Genomic DNA, 20,179 nt, shown 5'->3' on the forward strand with positions numbered 1-20,179 from the left:
CTCCGGGAAATGCTGAGCCTTCTCCAGGGGAGTTGGGGGCGTAGGTCCCCATGAATGTTACTTTCCTACAGCGGATTCCAGCTCAGAGCATGGGAACCCTGTGGGTGGGTTCCCCTGAGCCCTGAGGCATGACTTGTGTCTTCTCCTGCCTCCCTGGTACTTTTCAACTGGCCAGTCTGTGATTGTGGATCTGTGGGACATCAGAAACCAGAAACCCTCCAACCTGAGCCTGTGTTACCCTTCCTGGGGAACTCATGATGTGCCCAAATGCCAAGGCTAGTTTCTACTGTGCAGAGAGCATCACAGACATGGGTCTTGCAGTGACCAAGGAGGCTGGTGACCAAGGGTTCCCAGAAAGAAAGCCTGAGTTTGCGATTACACCAGTCTTGACATTTCAGAGGTTTAGCCTGGCTCTCCTTTGTCACCATGGCCTCCTCGACACCCCTCACCTCTAGGGACAGGGTCAGGCTGACCATCACTGTTAGAGCTGATTAACTTAATGACACCATGAACTCCCATCTCTGAGGGAGTGAGAGAGGGATGTATCCCTCATGTTCCCCCCTCAAATCCATCCCTTGCATGTCTCCGCCTTTTATAAACCTCTGCTCTGCTTGTGGCTTCTGCTGTCACCGCTCCCAGAAAACCTGAGTCTCTTACCTTGGCTCATCCTCATGGGGTCAGTGACAATCACTCTTTCCCTCGCTGGCTTCCCAGTACAAATAAAACCTTTTTCTCCAGAGGCTATAAGAGCCCCCCACATGTGGGTTGGGTATGGTGAGGAATAGAAACGCAGCTTAGATGACATGACAGACCCAAGTTTCCCCTGCCAATCCCCCTACATTTTGCGTGCACCTGGCCTGGGCTTTGTGAACTATTCCCTGACCTCCGGGAATCTGGGTCCTCTTTATCCTCAGAGTGTGTTCCCAGGTGACTCCTGGGTTCCAGGTGCACAAGAGCTCTCCCTATAAGGAGATGGCTCTGGGACTCCTCACACTTACCTTTCTGACATTAATCTCCATGAACCTGATTGTCTCCCCTCTCTGTTTCCATAGTTAAGATGATGCTGGAATGCACCTCAGTTCTTGGGAACTAAGGGATAAGAAGCACCACCCACACAGAGCTGTCATCTCAGCCAGCATCTGCCAAGAGGAGGCAGGAGAACTTCTCTCTGCTCCCTGCTCCTTCCTGCACCACGATGGGCTCCTGCCCCGTGGAATTTTCTGTGCCATCCAGATCCTTAATCCTCTATTGTCGATGGGTGACCAAAGGTGGGAGGAGGAGGAGTAAGTATCTGATAGGCAGACAGTGTCTGTCTGGCATGATCAGAAAGCACTTCCAGCAGTCTTTTCAGACAGAATATCCATGTCTGCTTCTCAGGAATTGATTGTGACAGTGAAGTCTGACCCTGAGGGACATTTGAGTTCAGCATCTACAAGGCCTGGGTTTGGCTTGGCCTAGGGCTGGTGCAGAAGGGAAGCGAGAGTGAAGCTCAACCATCGGTGGCCCAGGCCCAACACTCTTGCCAGGGGTAAACTTTCTGCAGTGTGGGTCCTGCAGAGACAGCTTGGGGAGGGCTGAGGCCCAAGGGTCATGTGGAAAAGCAAACTGAAGTGACCAGTGGGAGGTCAGAGGTCAGGTGTGGGGCAGACGTGGTAATGGTTGTGTAGCATGAAGAAGAGAGTGTTCTTTGTGACCCATAGGGGGAAAAACTGGGGGGCCTAGATCAGTGAAAAAGGGAAATAGGAGGAGGACCTGAACTCTGAAGCCACAGAAAACCTGGGGAAGATCACATATCAACCATGTCAGTGTCCTCTCTCCTCTCTCCAGGGTCCCCTGTCCAATCAGCTGTCCCTCCCAGAGCCTCTGGAGGTATGCATGTCACACCCTCCCTGTGGTCTCTGTCTAGCACCAGATCCCAGGCACAGGTCACACTCTGTCTTCAGTGGGGCTGCACAGCCCAGAGGAGAAGAAGGGACTGTCTATGCCAAGAGGGAGGGGTAGGTGAGGATATTTGGGCATCTGGGCTCCAATAAGAGCCTTAGGGAGCAGAGGAGAGGTCCTCCCCACATCTGGACTCCTCCATTTCCTCCTCCCTCCCTCTGCTCACTGAGGCTCAGGACAGGTCAGGACTCAGGGCTATCTGAGGGCTCTGCCCAAGCCAGGGCCTCTGTCTCAAATACTGTTCCCTCACTCTGTGTCTCAGAATCTCACAGGAGTGTTTCCTCCATTCACCCAGCGTGGGATTAGAGAGTGCCGAAGCCCCCTTGAAAGGTGCTAATTGCTGAGAGAATGAAAACCAAAGACCCCATCTTGGCAAGGGAAAGCACTCCAAGAATAAGAGGAAAATTAAAAAGTAAGCTGAGTGAGTTGGAACAAAGAAAAATCAGCTAATTTACATTTAAGCTAGCCATTGCTAGCAAGCTTCCTGCATATTCTGAAATTCTAGCCTGTTGGGGATACAACTTAAAAACACCCTGCTTGGTCTCTGAGAACTCTGAGGAAAATAATGGCCATAGAGAGACTGTAGCAAGTCCTAGCAAAAGACACATCTTCTAGGGTGTTTTCTGCCCATTAAACAGGCAAAGCAAATACCCATTGTGGAGATGTGAATTTCCCTGGGGCAGAGATCAAGGGAGTAGCTTGAGACCTGAGATATGGGCAGAAGAGCTTATATCCCTTATTGCAGAGGAAGATCCTGTGTGGTGGAAAATTCCTCCCTTCCACCTATTCCTCAGAGGAGATTGATTGATGCCAGTGGCATTTTACTCCACAGGAAACTAGCAGACTTTAACACCTCTAGAAATCTGTGTGTGTGATCTCAAGCAGGAGGCTCTCCCATTACAAGGCTGAGATTTCACATTTCTGAAGGCTACCCTTACGGTTAATAATAATAACAGTGGGAGCTGGAATGCTCAATGAGAGAAACTGCTGGCGTCTTTGTTCTCTCCCTCATTTTACCCTTTAGGCAAATAGACTTCAATCAAAGCAAAGTGGAGCAAACACTCTGGGCCATTGCCAGAAGCCCACAAGTGGGCAATGGACCCCTGAGCTCCCACCTTTAATTCTACTCTACGTCTCATGTCTCTTTCTTTATCATCAATTCTAACTTCATATTTCTCCAGTCGGTTGCCACCAGTTTCCACAGGTCTTAGCAGACCCTGCCCCCGGCATGGTAGCCTGACACTAATCTTCTCTTCTCAGTGCCCACCGAGGAGTGAGAAGGATCAGGAACCAGCATCCCCCCAGGGCCACCTCCTCCCACTCCCTCAAAATTGCACTCAGTGTCTGCATCACCCTGGAATGCATGTCTGGGTTGGACAAAACGCATTCATTCATTCACATTTTTTTTCTGAGGTCTGTGTCACTGAGGGTCTAGAGGAAGAGGGGTCCATGACGTAGAGGTTGGGCCAGAAGACAGGTCCTGGCCACCTGCCAAGCAGGGTCTTCTCTGCCCAGGGAAGAGGAAAAGGAGCAGCTCCTGGTGCCCTGGAGGGAGGGGCTGCCCTGTCCCCACTGGCCTTCCTCCTTTGCTGCCAGGGAGCTGGACAGGGGAACCCAAGGGAGGAGGCTATGTGCAGACTTGGGACTAAGATGTGTGGGGCATGGACTCTGCCCAGCTCCATCCTTTGTGGGAGGATACAGTCCACAGAGAGGCAGAGAGGACACATGGGTATGTCTGACACTGAACAGCAGGGGGCGTTATGGGGCTGCCCAGCTGGAGACAAGCCACCTGCTCCCTGCTGGGGGCCTGGTGCTCACTGTCTCCTGGGACAGACTGGCTGCTTAATCTCAGCCCCAGGGAGGCTCAGGCCATGCCCTGCCAGCCTCATTTAGAGAAGCCTCCGTGTCCAGGGCCTGGGGGTCACAGAGTGTAACACACCTCTTGGAGACAGGACACAATTATAAGAGGGACTTTACCTAACAAATGCAATCAGTGTAAACTGGTTCTCTGTACCCTCAGTGAATCCCCAAAGATATAAAAAAAAAATCCTTAGAAATTAGCTTTCCAAAGAAGTGAAAGGCACGCACACTACAAAATATTTGTGAATAAAATTAGAGATTCCTTAAATACATAAAAAGACATCTTGTATTCATGATTAGATGACTAAATGTTGTTACATTATCCCTCTGTATCCAGGGGGACTAACCGTAAATAACAAAAACAACAGATGGTCAAGTGCTTATAGGAAACGTCATAGCAACTACATTTATTTTTTTTTCTTTTTTTTTTTTTATTAAATCATAACTGTATACTGCAACTACATTTAACCTACACACATCCTAATGCACAGGTCATCTTGGTGTTACTTATAATAAGAAATAAAATGCAGATTGTACGTAAACAGTTGTGCTGTAGATGCCTTTGCATTATTTGTGTTGTTATGTGTTTTGTACACCCTTGATTATGATTGGCCGAATACACAGAGGTGGGGACCCTGGAGAAAGGGGGTCCAATTGACCTGACAAGCAATTCACAGACTGAAGATCTGTGTTCTTTTCTTCTTTATGGTGTTGTTTACAGAAATAGAAAAGCTGACCCTAGAAGAAACCAGGGGCAAAGAGCTTGAAGCACTCACAGCAGTGTTTAAAGAAGGGGAAAGTTGTAGAATTTCCCCTTCACAATTAAAAACTCACTATAAACCTACATTGATCAAAATAGTGCAGAGCAGGGCTGTGGAGCCCCATGATTACGCGGGGCAGCGCTGAGAGCTCAGAACAAATCCATGCATAGTGGTCCACAGAACGTAGAAGGTGAGACAGTGAGTTCTTCAGATCATCAGAAATATTACTGAGATAATTGGATCTATATCATATATACTAAAAATAAGAAGGAGGGGCACCTGCCTTATACAACACACAAAAGTAAAGCAAAGTGGATCCAAGATACAAATGCCATAGTTAAAACTAGGAAACACTTAGAAACATATAGAAACAAATCTCAATGAACATGTGGATCTGACAATGTCACACCCTGTCCTTCAGTTCAACTTTTAGGCTGATCCACTGTTCACATCTCCTCACCCTGTTCATGCTTTGAGGCAGAAATTCCTCATTAAAGATAAAAATCTGTCAATGGAGACTTTGAGGGAGACCAAGGGATGTTCATCTGGGCAATGCCCAGCTCAGGGTGGAAAGTCTAAGCAGAGATGTCAGTAGAGTGACAGCCCTGGGAGAATCCTGCTCTGTGACAAGACCAGACACCTGTGCTGTCAGGGGAGCCCGTGTGGGTATGGTCTGCTGTGTGAGGTGTGCTGAGCCAGAGTCGCAGAGGTTAAGCCAGCAGCTGAAATATGGAAGAAAGAGGAAGACTATCGCTCTCCCAGGCAAGTAGCAAAACTCTTCATTTCTCTCCTGCTTATATGGGGGATCTTTACTACCACACTGCGCATGCAAATAGTTAATCTATACTCTGCTGACCTCTCAAGAATGCCATCTGGTGTCAGTAAATCTACCAAATACATAGATAGGATTTTCTAAGTATAAGGTAAACATTAATGAAACTGAAAAACAAGATGCCAGGTTTGGGGAGTAATTGTTTCTGGTGACCTCAAGGCCAAGTCATATGCTCTGATCTTCTGCTTTCAAGGCCCTTCCAGGAAATTCCTCAGATGTACAGATTCTGCCTGCAGAGTCTGCCTCCTACGTGACTGGCCTCCCAGTCCAAATGGAGAAATATTTATGACAAAGTCCTTTCAATGCGTCTTTGAAAACGTCATCACAGTGACTGCTTCTGGTCCTTAAAGTCCTCAGGCTAGAATGGTCCTGAGAGAGAAGGTGAATGCAAGGGTCTCAATTACTTCCCATAACCATTGGCATCTTACTGTGGAGGACATGTGGGAATAGTTTGGAAACACGTGGAGCACAAAAACCAGAATTTAATTATTCCATGTTCTAAAATCAATAGGAACATGTGAATCGGATTTAAAAACAAAATTCTGACACCGTTCCTTCAGAAAGAAGCGTCTCTCATGGTATATTTCTGACTAAGAGCAAAAGGAAGAAACCTTTTTTGTACATTAGTAAATTTATTAGCTTCCATTTTAATACAAGACGTATATGTGATGTAACATCTTTCAAAAATATTAAAAATATAATTTTTTAAAGGAAGATTCTTATCTGTAATATTACATTTAAATCAGTCTCTCTGGCAATATATGTCAAACTTCCAACCCATGGTACTTCCCAAGACATTTATAAGACAATGTCTTTGCAGATGAAATTACTTCGGCTGAGATCATCCATTAGTAGGGTGACCTCCTGGTGAGATGGGCCTGGTTTCCTAAAAAGGTGGTCGTGTGAAGACAGGGGATACAGACAGAATGTCACATGCTGATGGAGGCAGAGAAGGGACTTGGGCAGCTGCAAGCCAAGGGACAGGAGAGAATCCAGGGGAGAGAGAAACCTGCTTCAAGAGCAGCCCGGGAAGTGGGCTCATGGCTGAAGTGTCCTGTTCACAGCTAACGTGCATCTTATTTCTTGTACAGTTTGTAAAGGAGACATCCCATCCCCTTAATGTGGGGTGAGCTTTGTGTCCTGTCCCCACTGAGGAGACTCAAATGAAAGACTGAGATGAGGTAGGAGCGGCCCTGAAGAGGGGCCTCGCTCTGCCCTTGGGCAGGGAGTGGGCAGGGGTCAAGGCCCTGGTGGGGCAGCAGCCTCTGTCAGGATGTTCTGGCATCTGGTCCCAGACATGCTGGACCTGGATGTGGGCAACAGGGGGCGCTCTGGAGCTGTCACCGAAGGCTCTTTAGGGCTCAGCTAGGAAACCAGACACCTGGCCCTGGGTTCTGCCCAAGACTCTCTGGGGACAGTAACTGAGTATATTCTGGGACGTTGGGGAGTCTCAGAAAAGTCCAGCCCAACCGCCCTCCCAGAAGTGACACCCAGCCAGGGGGCTACACACAGGCTCAGGGAGGGTTGGGCTGGGCAGGGCAAGAGCAGCACATTTGCATGCGGGGCCCCTGTCTCTCCTCTGAGGCTGGAGGGGGATAAGAGAGACCTGCAGCGTGTCTGCCTCAGCAGAGCTCTGGGGTGTCTGCACCATGGCCTGGACCCCACTGCTCCTCCTCAGCCTCCTCCTTCACTGCACAGGTCAGGATGGTCCTCAGCACCCTGACCTCCCAGCCTACTTCCCACATCCATGCAAGGACTGTCCTTCCCTCCTGTCCTTCCTCCAGGTCATAACGGGTGTCTGTGTTTCCAGGGTCCCTCTCTCAGCCTGTGCTGACTCAGCCACCCTCTGCATCTGCCTCCTTGGGAGCCTCGGTCAAGCTCACCTGCACTCTGGACAGTGGGCACAGCAGCTATGACGTGTATTGGTATCAGCAACAGCCAGGGAAGGCCCCTCGGTACCTGATGTATGTTACCAGTTCTGGAAGCTCCAACAAGGGGGACGGGATCCCTGATCGTTTCTCTGGCTCTGGCTCTGGGACTGACCGCTACTTGACCATCTCCAACCTCCAGTCTGAGGACGAGGCTCATTATTTCTGTGGAAGTGGTGACAGCAGTGGTTTACACAGTGACACAGGCAGATGAGGAAGTGGGACAAAAATCTCAGCCTGCACTGGAGCTTTCTCTATGACAATTTTCAAATTTCAAAATATGTTCCATAGGCACAAACTCTACTTGGGAGGACCTTTGGTGTTTAAAATATTTCTATTCTCAGTTTCTCTCCAAATGTTTCTAAAGTCTCAGGAAAACCAAAAGCAAAACCCAAAGCCCCCTGATGACACTGAAATGTTGCCTGTTTATCCGAATGTGTTTGAACCACTGCCTGTGGGGCTGGCCTTGCACAGGAAATGTGGAAAATGAGCCTCTCCTGGCTCACATGCTGGTCAGTTCCCAGGGACCATCTCAGCAGGTGGACAGTCCTGCAGCATGGACTGTGCCCTTCCAGTTGTCACAGCAGAGACCTCTCCTTCCCTCCCAATCACCTGTGCTCAGGGCTGCCTGAGGCTACTGATGTCCCAGGGACCAGACAGTGGGGTGTTAAATGCAGCTGAGGACATGGGTCAGGGAGGAATTCCAGGCACACAGCTGGCCTGTCTCACTCATGGGCTCCTGCAGGTGTAGTTGTCACATCAAGATAGAGGGTTGGGGTGGGGACAGCTCTGGGGCTGAGGAAGCAAACACCTAGTGGGAGGTGAGAGGGGATAGGGAGGCTCCACCTCTGCTTGGAAATGCTGAGCCTGCTCCAGGGCAGTTGGGGGAAGTAGGTGCCACGAATGTGACTTTCCTACAGCTGATTCCACTCAGGAATATGGGAAGCCATGGGTGGGGTTCCTTGAGCCCACAGGCACAAACTTTTGTCCTCCCGTCTCCTGCCTCATTAGAGCTTTTCAACAGTCCAGACTGATTGTGGATCTGTGTGATATCAGGGAGGAGAAACTCCCCAACATGTCCCTGTGTCACCATCCGGAAGCTTATGCATGATTTGCCCAGGTCCTAAAGTTAGTTTCTACTGCACAGAGAGTGATGCAGACCAGGAGTCTGGTAGGGACCATGGAGGGTGGTGACCCAAAATTCTAAGATAGAAACCCTGACTTGTGACTAGACAGGAGTCTTAGGGTTTCCGAGGTTTAGCCTGATTCTCCTTTGTCACCAGGGGCTCCTTGACACCTCTCACCTCAGGCTGACCATCACTGTTAGAGCTGAATACAACCCAGTGCCACCACAAACTCCCATCCATGGGAGAGTTACACAGGGATGAATCCCTCATGTTCACCCTCAAATCCATCCCTCCCCTGTCCCCACCTTGTACCAGCCTCTGCTCAGGTTGTGGCTTCTGCTGTCACTGCTCCCAGAAAGCCTGAGGCTCTGACCTTGGCTCATCTTCATGGGGTCAATGAGAATCCCACCTTCCCTCCCTGGTCTCCCTGTGCAAGAAGAACTTTTGTCTCCAGAGGCTATAAGAGCCCCCCACATTGGAGAGGTGTATGGTGAGGAAGAGAAATGCACCTTAGACAGGACACACCCATGACCCCTCTGCCCAGCCCCCTGGATGTTGACCTCACCTGGCCTGGGCTTTGTGAATCATTCCCTGACCTCTGAAGCTTTAGGGAATCTGGGTCCTCTTTATCCCCAGAGTGTGACCCCAGGGGACTCCTGGATTCCAGGTGCGGAATGAGCCCTCCCTGTAAGGAGATGGCTCTGGGACTCCTCACACTTACCTTTTCGACATTAATCCCAGGAACCTGAGTCTCTCCTCTCTCTGTTTCCTTAGTTAAGACGATGCTGGACTGCACCTCAGTTCTTGGGGCCTAAGGGATAAAAGCGCAGCCCACGGAGAACTGTCACCTTGTCCAGCATTTACCAAGAGCCACCAGGGGAGCTGCTCTCTGAACGCTGCTCCTTCCTGCAACATAATGCGCCTCTGGACCCTTGAATTTTCTGCACCATCCAGGTCTTTAATCATCCACTGTCAATGGGGAACCAAAGGCTGGGTGGAGGGAGGAGTGAGCATCTGATAGGCAGACAGTGCGTGTCTGGGATGATCAGAAAGCACTTCCAGCAGTCTGTTCAGACAGAATCTCCAACTCCACGTCTGCCCCTCAGGAACTGACTGTGACAGTGAAGTCTGACCCTGAGGGACCTGTAGGCTCAGCATCTGCAGGGCCTGGCTCTGAGTTGGCCGAGGGCTGGTGCAAAAGGGAAGCAAGAGAGAGGCTCAGCCGTGGGGGGCCCAGGCCCCGATGTCCTGTCAGGGGCTGAGCTCTCTGCAGAGACAGCCTTAGCGGGCTGAGGTCCAGGTCATGTGGAAAAGCAAACTGAGTGAGCCCAGGGAGGCCAGAGGACAGGTGTGGGGCAGATGTGGTAATGGGGGTTCAGCATGAAGGAAAGATTGTTCTTTGTGACCCTTAGTGAGAGGACACATGGGGACTTGAGCTGTGACAAAGAGAAGACCTGGCAGGTTCTGAGCTTTTGAGTTGAAGACAACCTGGGCCTGCAGATTTGAACACCAGCCACAGGGAGAAGCCAAGGACCTTTGCATTCATCTTGTTCTGCAGTACAATTGTCACAACCACAAATGGTCCACCCCACATCCTGCTAAATTAAAACAGTGAGACAGCGAATACAGGGGAAATATTCTTCTAAATTGTAAACAATCTGTTTGACAGATAAGACAAAATCCTGATGTGGAGTGCATCCAAAAAAATGTAGGAAACTAGAACCTAGAAAGATAAAGATCATTCATAAAATAAAAAAAAAAACACCTACTATTCATTAGTGAATATTAAGCCTACTCCATCTGCTACTTTTTCACAAATACTAAATCATATCTAAGCCTTATCAAAATTCTAAAAGAATCACTTGACCTGAAGGCTTCCATGGAATATTTGCTGCATTCTGTCTTGTAAAAAGGCGACTAAGTGTTATTTCCTAGGAAATCGCCTTCTTATCCTACTGTGTGAACAGCCCCTACACATGCTCGAAACCATCTCAACTATGATAGCACCTGTGAGTCATTAAGCTTTCTCTACTCTGGCAGTGCAGATACCTCTTACAAGTGGTATATGTAAATATTTTTACCTCCTATCACACAAGATTCCTCCTGGCAGTGAGGATCTACAGCAGTAAGTGCAACAGTTCAGAATCACCCAACGTAGGGCTCAGATGATGGGAGTGTGGACAGACAGAGACTGGGGAGCTGCAGAGACCAGCTGGGCCCCCAGGTGTCTGGACCATGGGGAGCTGTTTGAGAACAGCAGGGGGCGCTGGGGGACTGCCCCGTGAACCATACACACCTGCTCAGGAAGGACCAGTCACTCCAAGGAGCCTGGGCCTCAGGGATGGGCCTGTGCTCACTGATGGGAACAGTGATGTCCTTTCTGGCCTGGCATAGTCCCCTGAGCAGGGACCTTTGTATGGTCTCAGCAGGTGCTTCCTCCCAGGGCTCTCCCAAGGGCCAAAGCAAACCTCCCCCCTCCTCAGTCTGCAGGGAGAGCTGAGCCCCAGCCCGGGGTCAGGGAGGGGCTGGGCAGTCTCTGGATGGAAACACATTTGCATGAGCAGCCCCTCCTGTGCAGAGTTTGGGGAGAAAAGGGGGCCTGGGGCAGCCCAGCCCCACTGTGGGGACGAGGGCTGTGTCCACCGTGGCCTGGGCTCCTGTCCTTCTTGTTCTCCTGTCTCACTACTCAGGTAGGGACAGGCTTCAGAGGACAGGGACAGCCCCTATACTGACTCTGGATCTTCTGGCAAAGATTCCATGGACTCCGCCCTAGTGAGCACTTGTGTCTGTGTTTGCAGGTGCCCTCTCCCAGCCTGGGCTGACTCAGCCGCCCTCCCTCTCTGCATCCCTGGGAGCATCAGCTAGACTCACCTGCACCCTGAGCAGTGGCTTCAGGGTTGGGAACTTCTGGATACACTGGTATCAGAAGAATCCAGGGAGTCCTCCAGGGTATCTCCTAAGTTTCAAGTCAGACTCAGATAAGCACCAGGGCTCCGGGGTCCCCAGCCGCTTCTCTGGATCCAAAGACGCCTCCGCCAATGCAGGGATCCTGCACATCTCTGGGCTGCAGGCCGAGGACGAGGCTGACTATTACTGTGGTACATATCATGGCAGCTCTGAGAATTACACGGTGCTCCAGCCACACGGGGAAGTGAGACTAAAACACCCCTGCTTTCCTGGCCTGGTGCAGTCCCCCCTTGGTGGTGACTGTGACCATGTCCAGCTCAGGGATGACATCTCCAGTGATTGTCCTCAGGGAGCAGACCTGACAATGGCACATCCTTTTCTTCAGTTAAACTTTCAGATTGATCCACTGCTTATATCTTTTCCCTCTACTAATATTTTCACAGGCAGAAATATTTTCACAGAGATAAAACTTTCTCAGTAGAAACTTGGTAGGGAACAAAACAAGTTGATTTCAGCACATACAGCTGAGGAGCCAGGAGTGACTCAGAGATGCTCCCGTCTGAGAGCCTTGACCTGGCCTCTAGGATATGACACCGCCCTGCAGGAAAGAGTTTTATTCTCTACCGTAGCAATATACCAGCACAACATTTAAAATAAGAATAAAACACTACAATTTACAATAATATCAATATGAAACACTTAACTGTAAAGCTGAGAAAAATTGAAAGTACTATAAACTGAAAGTTATGAAACCTTATGAAAAATTAAATAAATTTTAAATTAATTCATAGGAATACTTTTGGCTTTGGAAAACTCGTTGTGGTTAATACAATGATTCTTCCCCTATTGATCTGAAGATTCACCTTGAGGCCCGTAAAGTACATGTGCAGAGAATGATGAGTAGGAAATATCAGCAAATAAAAACATAAAAGGTCAATAATGACAATGATGAAACACAGCCCTAGGGACGACCCTGCCCAATCCCCTGTTACTGACTGTGTCGGGGCATGGTAGGGTGGGAGGGTGGTTTGAAGTCCAAGATCTCAGATTTCATTCTGGGTGACCAGCTGAGTCCAGGGAGGACAGTGCCAGTCAGAGCAGAAACTCAGATCATGTGCAGGTCCCTGCCCCACAGGTCTGATTATGAGACCCGTGATTTCCTATTTGGCTGTTTTTGGTGTTGAAAGGAAAGTCTCACGTTTCTGATGCTGCTTCTGCTCAGAATGGGCAGCTTGCCTGAAGCTCTTCCTGGTCACTGGCAGTCACTTCAAGTGGAGGAGGGTCAGCAGCCCAGCGTGGCAGTGATACTCTAATTGCCACACACCCAGGCCTGGTCTTTTCACTGCTGCTACTGCACACAGTTTACAGGTCTGTGGCAGTTGGAACCCCTGGCCCTCCCACAGGCTCTGAGAGTCCCCAGGGGGCTCGCTGCTGGGGGAGAAGACCCCCTAATGACTCACACAGAAGACATGAATTCGTGTCACTTAGGCAGGCAAAAAGTGTTCCCAGGGCTGAGGTCAGTTCTGGAGAAGTCTCCATTGCTGGGGCAGGATGTGGAGACCTGCTGCAGCTCATCCTTCAGGCCCAAAGTTTCCAGAAGAAATGCAGGACATAGGTCACTAAGTGTACGTGGGGAGCTGATCTGGTGAAGACATCGCTTCAGAGCCAAAGTGCGTTTCCCCTTCCTCAAGTCATAAGCATCACTGGGGCATATGTGGCCACCTTCAAAGAGGAAGATTGTGACACAGGTAAGAGAGACATGAGGCTTCAGGACCATTTCAGCAGATGGAAAACAGACTGTCAGAAACTTTATTTTCAATACAATTTGACTGACTTCAAAATCTGAAACTAAATCCTTACAAATGCAAAGTGTCTCATTTCTTCCCAAAGTGACAAAATGAAAACCAACAGAGAAAACTAATAAACAAACACCGGGGGATATTTCAGTTCTATTGACAAAACCTCCAGGAGTCTCATAATATAATATCCAAAATGTCTTAGATACAATTAGAATCACTTGTCATATCAAGAACATGGAAAACTACAACGTGAATGAGGAAAACAGGATCCACAGACATAGACATTGAGATGATCCGGGTGATGAAATTGTATGGCAGATGCATGTAAGTCGGCAATTGTAAAATTCCTTTCATCAGCTATTTCAGATATTTTTGAAACAAATGGCAAAGGATAAAAATTCAGAAAAATGTAGAAGTCATAAAAACGAAATGGAAGTTATAGAACAAAAAGTTTTATTGAAATAAAATGGCTTTTTAATAGAACATTCTGTAAAGACTCAAGTACAAGTAAATGTGAAACTAAAATTCAAACATTAGGGAAGATACTTCACTCTAAGTAGAGAAGAAAGTATGAACCACAGTTACCTCAGCCCAGCAGGGGGAGCTGTGGGTCTTCTCAGGGCTGAGCCAGAGCTGAAAAACACTCAAATGCTCGAATTTAATGCTCCCTGGGCCTGAGCTCACTGGCCTGAGTTGGAGGGGACAGCAGTGCTTCCTCCTAAGGGGCTCCCAGCACCCAGCCTGCCTCACACTGTTGCTGCTCCCTGGGCTGGGGAGACCGAGAATCAGATGGTGCTGGTGCTGTTGGTGAAGGGCTCATATTCCCATAATGCACAACCCAACACACACCCTCCTCCCACGGAGCTGAGGAGGAGATCAAAGAACCATCCCAGAGTCCAGAAACAGTCTTGGTCTGGAGGATTTTTGGAAAGTCCACACCATGGCCTGGACTCTTCCTCCTCACTCTTTGCCCAGGTACAAAAAGATTTCTGAGACAATCCTTTAAAGGGGTCCCTCTGTCTTCCTTCCTCAGTCCTGTCACGTGTCTGATTTTTGTTTCTGGGTTCTGTTTTCAGGCTGTGATGACTGATAGAGTGTTTTGACCTCCCCACTCTGCTCCCTGTGTGTGATCTCCTGAGTGATCCAATGGGGACAGAGAAACAGGCTTCAAGAGCAGCCTGGGAAGTGGGATCATGGCTGAACTGTCCTGTTCTTAGCTAATGGGCGTCTTAATTCATGTACAGTTTGTGTATGAGACATCCCATCCCCTTAATGAGGGCTGAGTTGTGTGTCCTGTTCCTACTGAGGAGCCAGAACTAGAAAACGAAGGACTGAGATGAGGTAGGAGCTGCCCTGAGGAGGAAGGAGCCTCACTGTGCCCTTGGGCAGGGAGTGGGCAGTGATCAAGGCCCTGGTGGGGGCAGAAGCTTCTCTCGGGACCCCCTGGGTTCTGGTCACAGACACGCTGGCCTTGGAAGTGGGCAGCAGGGGGCGCTGCGGGCCTGACACTGAGGGTTCTGTGGGGCTCAGCTGAGAACCCAGACTCCTGGCCCTGGGCTCTGCTAAGGACTCGCTGGTGCCAGTAGCTGTGTTCACTCTTGATCCCTAGGCCAGCCTCCCTCCCAGAAATGACACCCAGCCAGTGAGGCTGCACACAGGCCCAGGGAGGGTTGGACTGAGCAGCACATTTGCATGCAGGGCCCCTCTCTCTCCTCTGGGGCTGGAGGGGGGATAAGAGAGACCTGCAGCGTGTCTGCCTCAGCAGAGCTCTGGGGTGTCTGCACCATGGCCTGGACCCCATTCCTCCTCCTCACCCTCCTCCTTCACTGCACAGGTCAGGACGGTCCTCAGCACCCTGACCACCCAGCCCACTGACACCTCCTCCCACATCCATGCCAGGACTGTCCTTCCCCCTTGTCCTTCCTCCAGGTCATAATGGGTGTCTGTGTTTCCAGGGTCCCTCTCCCAGCCTGTGCTGACTCAGACGCCCTCTGCATCTGCCTCCTTGGGAGCCTCGGTCAAGCTCACCTGCACCCTGAGCAGTGGATACAGTGACTACACCATTGCATGGCACCAGCAGCAGCCAGGGAAGGCCCCTCGGTACTTGACGTGGATTGATGATGATTGAACCAATGGCAAGGGGGACGGGATCCCTGACCACTTCTCAGGCTCCGGCTCTGGGGCTGACCGCTACTTGACCATCTCCAACCTCCAGTCTGAGGACGAGGCTGATTATTACTGTCAGTCCTATGACAGCAGTGATACTGCTCACAGTGACACGGGCAGATGAGGAAGTGGGACAAAAACCTCAGCCTGCTTAAGGTCTTGTTCTATGACAATTTTCAGACTTTAAAATATGTACCATATAAACAAACTCTCCTTGGAAGCACATTGGATTTAAAATCTTTCCACTCTATCTTCCCTTCAACGGTTCTGAAGTCTCAGGAAAACTGAAAGCAAAAACAAACCCCTGTGCTGACCCTGAAATGTTGCCTGTTTATCTAAATGTGCTAAACCCAGTGTCTGCTGGGCTGGCCTTGTTTTCTTCAAAGGTGGAAAATGAGCCTCTTCTGACTCACATGTTGGTCAGTACCCAGGGACCATCTCAGCAGGTGGACAGTCCTACAGCATGAACTGTGTCCTTCTGGTTGTCAAGCAGAGACCTCCCATTCCCTCCCAGTCACCTGTGCTCAGGGCTGCCTGAGGCTCCCAATCTCCCTACATTGTGGTTGACCAGACAATGGGAAGTGATTCCCTGCCTGAGGACATAGGTCAGGGAGGAATTCCAGGCATAGAGGTGGCCTGGCTCACTCATGGGTACTCACAGCGTTAGCTGTCACATCAGGACAGAGGGGTAGCTATGGGGACAACAATGGCTGTGAGGTCAGCAATGTCCTCGTGTGAGGTGAGAGGGGAAGGGGAGGCTCCTCCTCTGCTGTGAAATGCTGAGCCTGCTCCAGGGGAGTTGGGGGACGCAGGTCCCATGAATGTGAGTTTCCTACACCTGATCCCACTCAGGGACATTGGGACCCCAAGGGTGGGTTTCCTGAGCCCAAAGACACTAACTGTGGTCCCTTCAACAGTTTGGGCTTTGAGGCGGAAGGTGTGTCTGAGGGGCATAAGGGAGCAGAAACTTCTCTGTGCATGTATCACCCAGCTGTCCCCAGCAGCTTGTGACATGCCCGTATCCTGAGTCACCTTCTCCTGCACAGGGTGCTGCACACTCTTTCACAGCTACCACGGAGACTGGTGCCCGGGCTTCCAGGAAGAACCTCTCACTTTATAACCCAGCAAAGAAGTGATGGACCTTTGGGGGCACCAACCTGATTCTTCTTTGTCAGCACAACCTCCGTGACACCCCTGGTCTCCAGGTTGAGGGTCAGGCTGATCATCACTGTCACAACTGAATAAAACCAGATGCCATCCGAGCTCCCATCCACGGACAGTGAGACAAGAATTTTCCCTCCACGCCCTTCATTGGATCCATCCCGTGGCCCTTCCTGCTCAGGTTGTGGCTGTTGCTGTTACTTGTGCTTCCAGGAGGTCTGATTCTCTCAACTAGGCTAGTATTTCTCTAATCCAGGGCAATAAAACCCTTTCTTACTGGCCTTTCAATGGCCATAGAACATTCGTTTCCTGAGATAAGAACCCCACCATGTGTGGGTGGGGCAACAGGGAGAAGGGACCTGGGGCACCTGCCATGTCACACAAGCTGCCCCAGGTCCCTTCTGTCCACACCCCACATGGCACCTGCACCTGGCTCAGACTTCTGCATTATTCTCTGATCTCTGAAATCCTGGGGAACCTGTGTCCTCTTCCTCTTCATAGTGTGTCCACAGGGAGCTCCTGGATCCTCACACGCACGATGAACGATCCCCAAAAGGAGATGGCTCTGGGGCCCATCACTGCTCACCTTCCCTACTTTGTTTATTTGCATTTATTTATTTATTTATTTATTTATGTTTTACCTATTTCAGATATTATAGAGGTACACACATTTTGATTCAATAATTTGATTTCAGGTCAAAGTTTTAAGTGTGCCCTTCATCCAGATGAGTGCACTGTATCTGTTAAAGTTTCTCAACTTTAACCTCACGTGCCCTAATTATTCCTCACCCACCCACCCCCGTCTATATTGTTGGTTACCAGGATGATACTAAGGTGCACCTCATTGCGTTGTGAACTACTAAAGGGCAGACCACAGAGCACTGTCACCTGGCCCAGCATCTGCCAAGAGCCACCAGGGGAGCTGCTCTCTGCTTCCTGCTCCTTCCTGCACCATGATGGGCTCCTCAACCTTGGAATTTTCTGTGGTATCCAGGTCTTTAATCCTCCACTGTCGATTAGTGACCAAAGGCTAGGAGGAGCGAGGATAACTGTCTAATAGGCAGACAGTGTGTGTCTGGGATGATCAGAAAGCACTTCCAGCAGTCTGTTCAGACAGAATCTCCAACTCCACGTCTGCCCCTCAGGAACTGACCGTGACAGTGAAGTCTGACCCTGAGGGAGATGTAGGCTCAGCATCTGCAGGGCCTGGCTCTGGCTTGGCCGAGGGCTGGTGCAGAAGGGAAGTGAGAGAGAGGCCCAGCTGTCCTGTTAGGCGCTGAGTTCTCTGCAGTGTGGGTCCTGCAGAGACAGCTTTAGGGGGCCGAGGCCCCAGGGTTATGCAGAAAAGCAAAGTGAAGCGAGCAGGGGGAGGTCAGAGGACAGGTCTGGGGCAGATGTGGTAATGGGGTGCAACAATGAAGGAAAGACTGTATTTTGTGACCCTTAGTGAGAGGACACATGGGGAGTAGAGCTGTGACAAAGAGGTGACCTGTCAACCTGAGATCTTGAGTTGAACAAAACCTAGGCCTGTTCCTAAGGGGTTCTGGGAAAGATCACGGAACAACCATTGTCAGTGTCCTCTATGCAGGGCCATCTGTCCCACCTGCTGTCCCTCCCAGAGCCTCTGGGGTATGCAGGTTGTTCCTTCCTTGTGGTCTCTGTCCCAGCACCAGCTCCCATGGGCAGGTCACACTCTGCCCTGAGTGGGGCAGCACAGCCCAGGGGAGGATCACAGGTTTGAAGAAAGAGCTGTTTCTGTCCAGGGAGAGGGGAGGGTCGGGAGACGAGGGTATTGGGGCTCCATTAGGGGGGCCAGGGAACAGAGCAGAGGTGCTCCCCACACCTGGACTCCCCCCTTTCCCTCCTTCCTCCCTCTGCTCACTGAGGTTTAGGCCAGGTGAGGACTCAGAGTTGCCTGAGGGCCCCTCACAGCCCAGGGACTTCTGTCCCAGGCACTGTCCCCACATTCTGTCTCTGAGATGGCAGGAGTGTTTACTCTACCAGGGTGGGATTAGAGGGTGCTAACTCCAAAAGCTTTCAAACAAAATTTCTTTTTTTTTTGAGACAGAGTCTCACTATGTCGCCCTGGGTAGAGTGCCGTTATGTCACACCTCACAGCAACCTCAAACTCCTGGGCTTAAGTGATCCTCTTGCCTTAGCCTCCCATGTACCTAGGACTACAGGCACCTGTAACAATGTTTGGCTATTTTTTTTTTTTTTTACTCAGTAAAGATTTATTACAATACATGGCTGAATAAACCATTTGTTAAATCTGCCCTAATATCCATGAAAATAGGTCACAAGAATTACATTGTCATAAAGTTTCAAATCACAAAAAGATAAAGAATCCAATGGAAATATATGCCATAATCATTTTGAGTCATAGAAAATACACTATTATGAGTTACTTAGAGTGGTGGCTCACACCTATAATTCTAGCACTTTTTTTATTGTTAAATCATAGCTGTGTACATTTATGCAATCAAGGGGTACAATGTGCTGGTTTCATATACAATGTGAGATATTCTCATCAAACTGTTCAACGTAGCCTTCATGGCATTTTCTTAGTTATTGTATGTAGACATTTGTATTCTGCATTTAATAGAATTTCTCCAGCACCCATTCTTTTTTTTTTTATTAAATCATAGCTGTGTACATTGATATAATCATGGGGCATCATTCACTAGCTTCACAGACCGTTTACCATGTTTCACATATACCCTTGTAAGATGCACCACTGGTGTAATCCCACCAATACCCTTCCCTCTACCCACCTCCCCCTCCCTCCCCTCCCTTTTCCCCTTCCCCCTATTCTTTCCAGCACCCATTCTAAGATGCACCATAGGTGTGGTCCCACCCATTACCCTCTCTTCACCCTAATATCCCCCCTCCCTTGGCCCTTTCCCCATATTCTTGAGCTATACTTGGGTTATAGCCTTCATATGAAAGCTATAAATTAGCTTCATAGTACGGCTGAGTACATTGGATATTTTTCTTCCATTCCTGAGATACTTTGCTAAGAAGAATATGTTCCAGCTCCATCCATGTAAACATGAAAGAGGCAAGGTCTCCATCTTTCTTTAAGGCTGCATAATATTCCATGGTATACATGTACCACAATTTGCTAGTCCTGGTGTCCTGTGACCAGCATGGGGCACTGGGGGACTGCCCTGTGGTCCCTATATACCTGCTCAGGGAGGACCAGTCCCTCCCAGGAGCCTGGGCCTCAGGGCTGGGCCTGTGCTCACTGATGGGGACTGATTCCTGGCCAGGGCAGGGATCCTGCAATTTCTGGGCTGCAGGCTGAGGACGAGGCTGACTGTCACTGTGTTACCTGGCATGGCAGCTCTAAGACTGATACAGTGCTGGGCACCCACGGGGAATGAACAATATCCCCCTCTCTGCTCTCCCAGTCTGAAGCAGTCACTTTTGCTGATGGCTCTGACGAAGTCTAACTCAGGAGGTGACTGCTCCTGACAGATCTTCACCCAACACCTGATTTTTCTTAGCAAGTAGATTTGAAAATGTCACTCCCTGTTCTTCAGTTCAACTTTTAGGCTGATCCACTGTTCACATCTCCTCACCCTGCTCATGCTGTGAGGCAGCAATTCCTCATTAAAGATCAAAATCTTTCAATGTAGACTTTGAAGGAGATGAAGGGACGTTCATCCAGGCCATGTGCAGCAGCTCAGGTTGG

At 49.7% G+C, this 20,179-nt stretch overlaps 3 gene segments (V, D, J or C); all 3 read left to right on the top strand.

Annotated features, from left to right (window-relative positions):
- The window catches only part of LOC128584904 (probable non-functional immunoglobulin lambda variable 1-50), a 685,263-nt gene that overhangs the window by 132,042 nt on the left and 533,042 nt on the right, over window positions 1-20,179 (top strand).
- Window positions 6,955-7,551, top strand: LOC128584923 (immunoglobulin lambda variable 4-60-like). The segment is given in 2 exon segments: window positions 6,955-7,092; window positions 7,205-7,551. Coding segments are annotated over 2 exon segments (381 nt in total).
- Window positions 14,839-15,416, top strand: LOC128584937 (immunoglobulin lambda variable 4-69-like). The segment is given in 2 exon segments: window positions 14,839-14,989; window positions 15,111-15,416. Coding segments are annotated over 2 exon segments (315 nt in total).

This window comes from Nycticebus coucang, chromosome 4 (genome assembly GCF_027406575.1).
Source record: "Nycticebus coucang isolate mNycCou1 chromosome 4, mNycCou1.pri, whole genome shotgun sequence".
Lineage (NCBI taxonomy): Eukaryota > Metazoa > Chordata > Mammalia > Primates > Lorisidae > Nycticebus > Nycticebus coucang.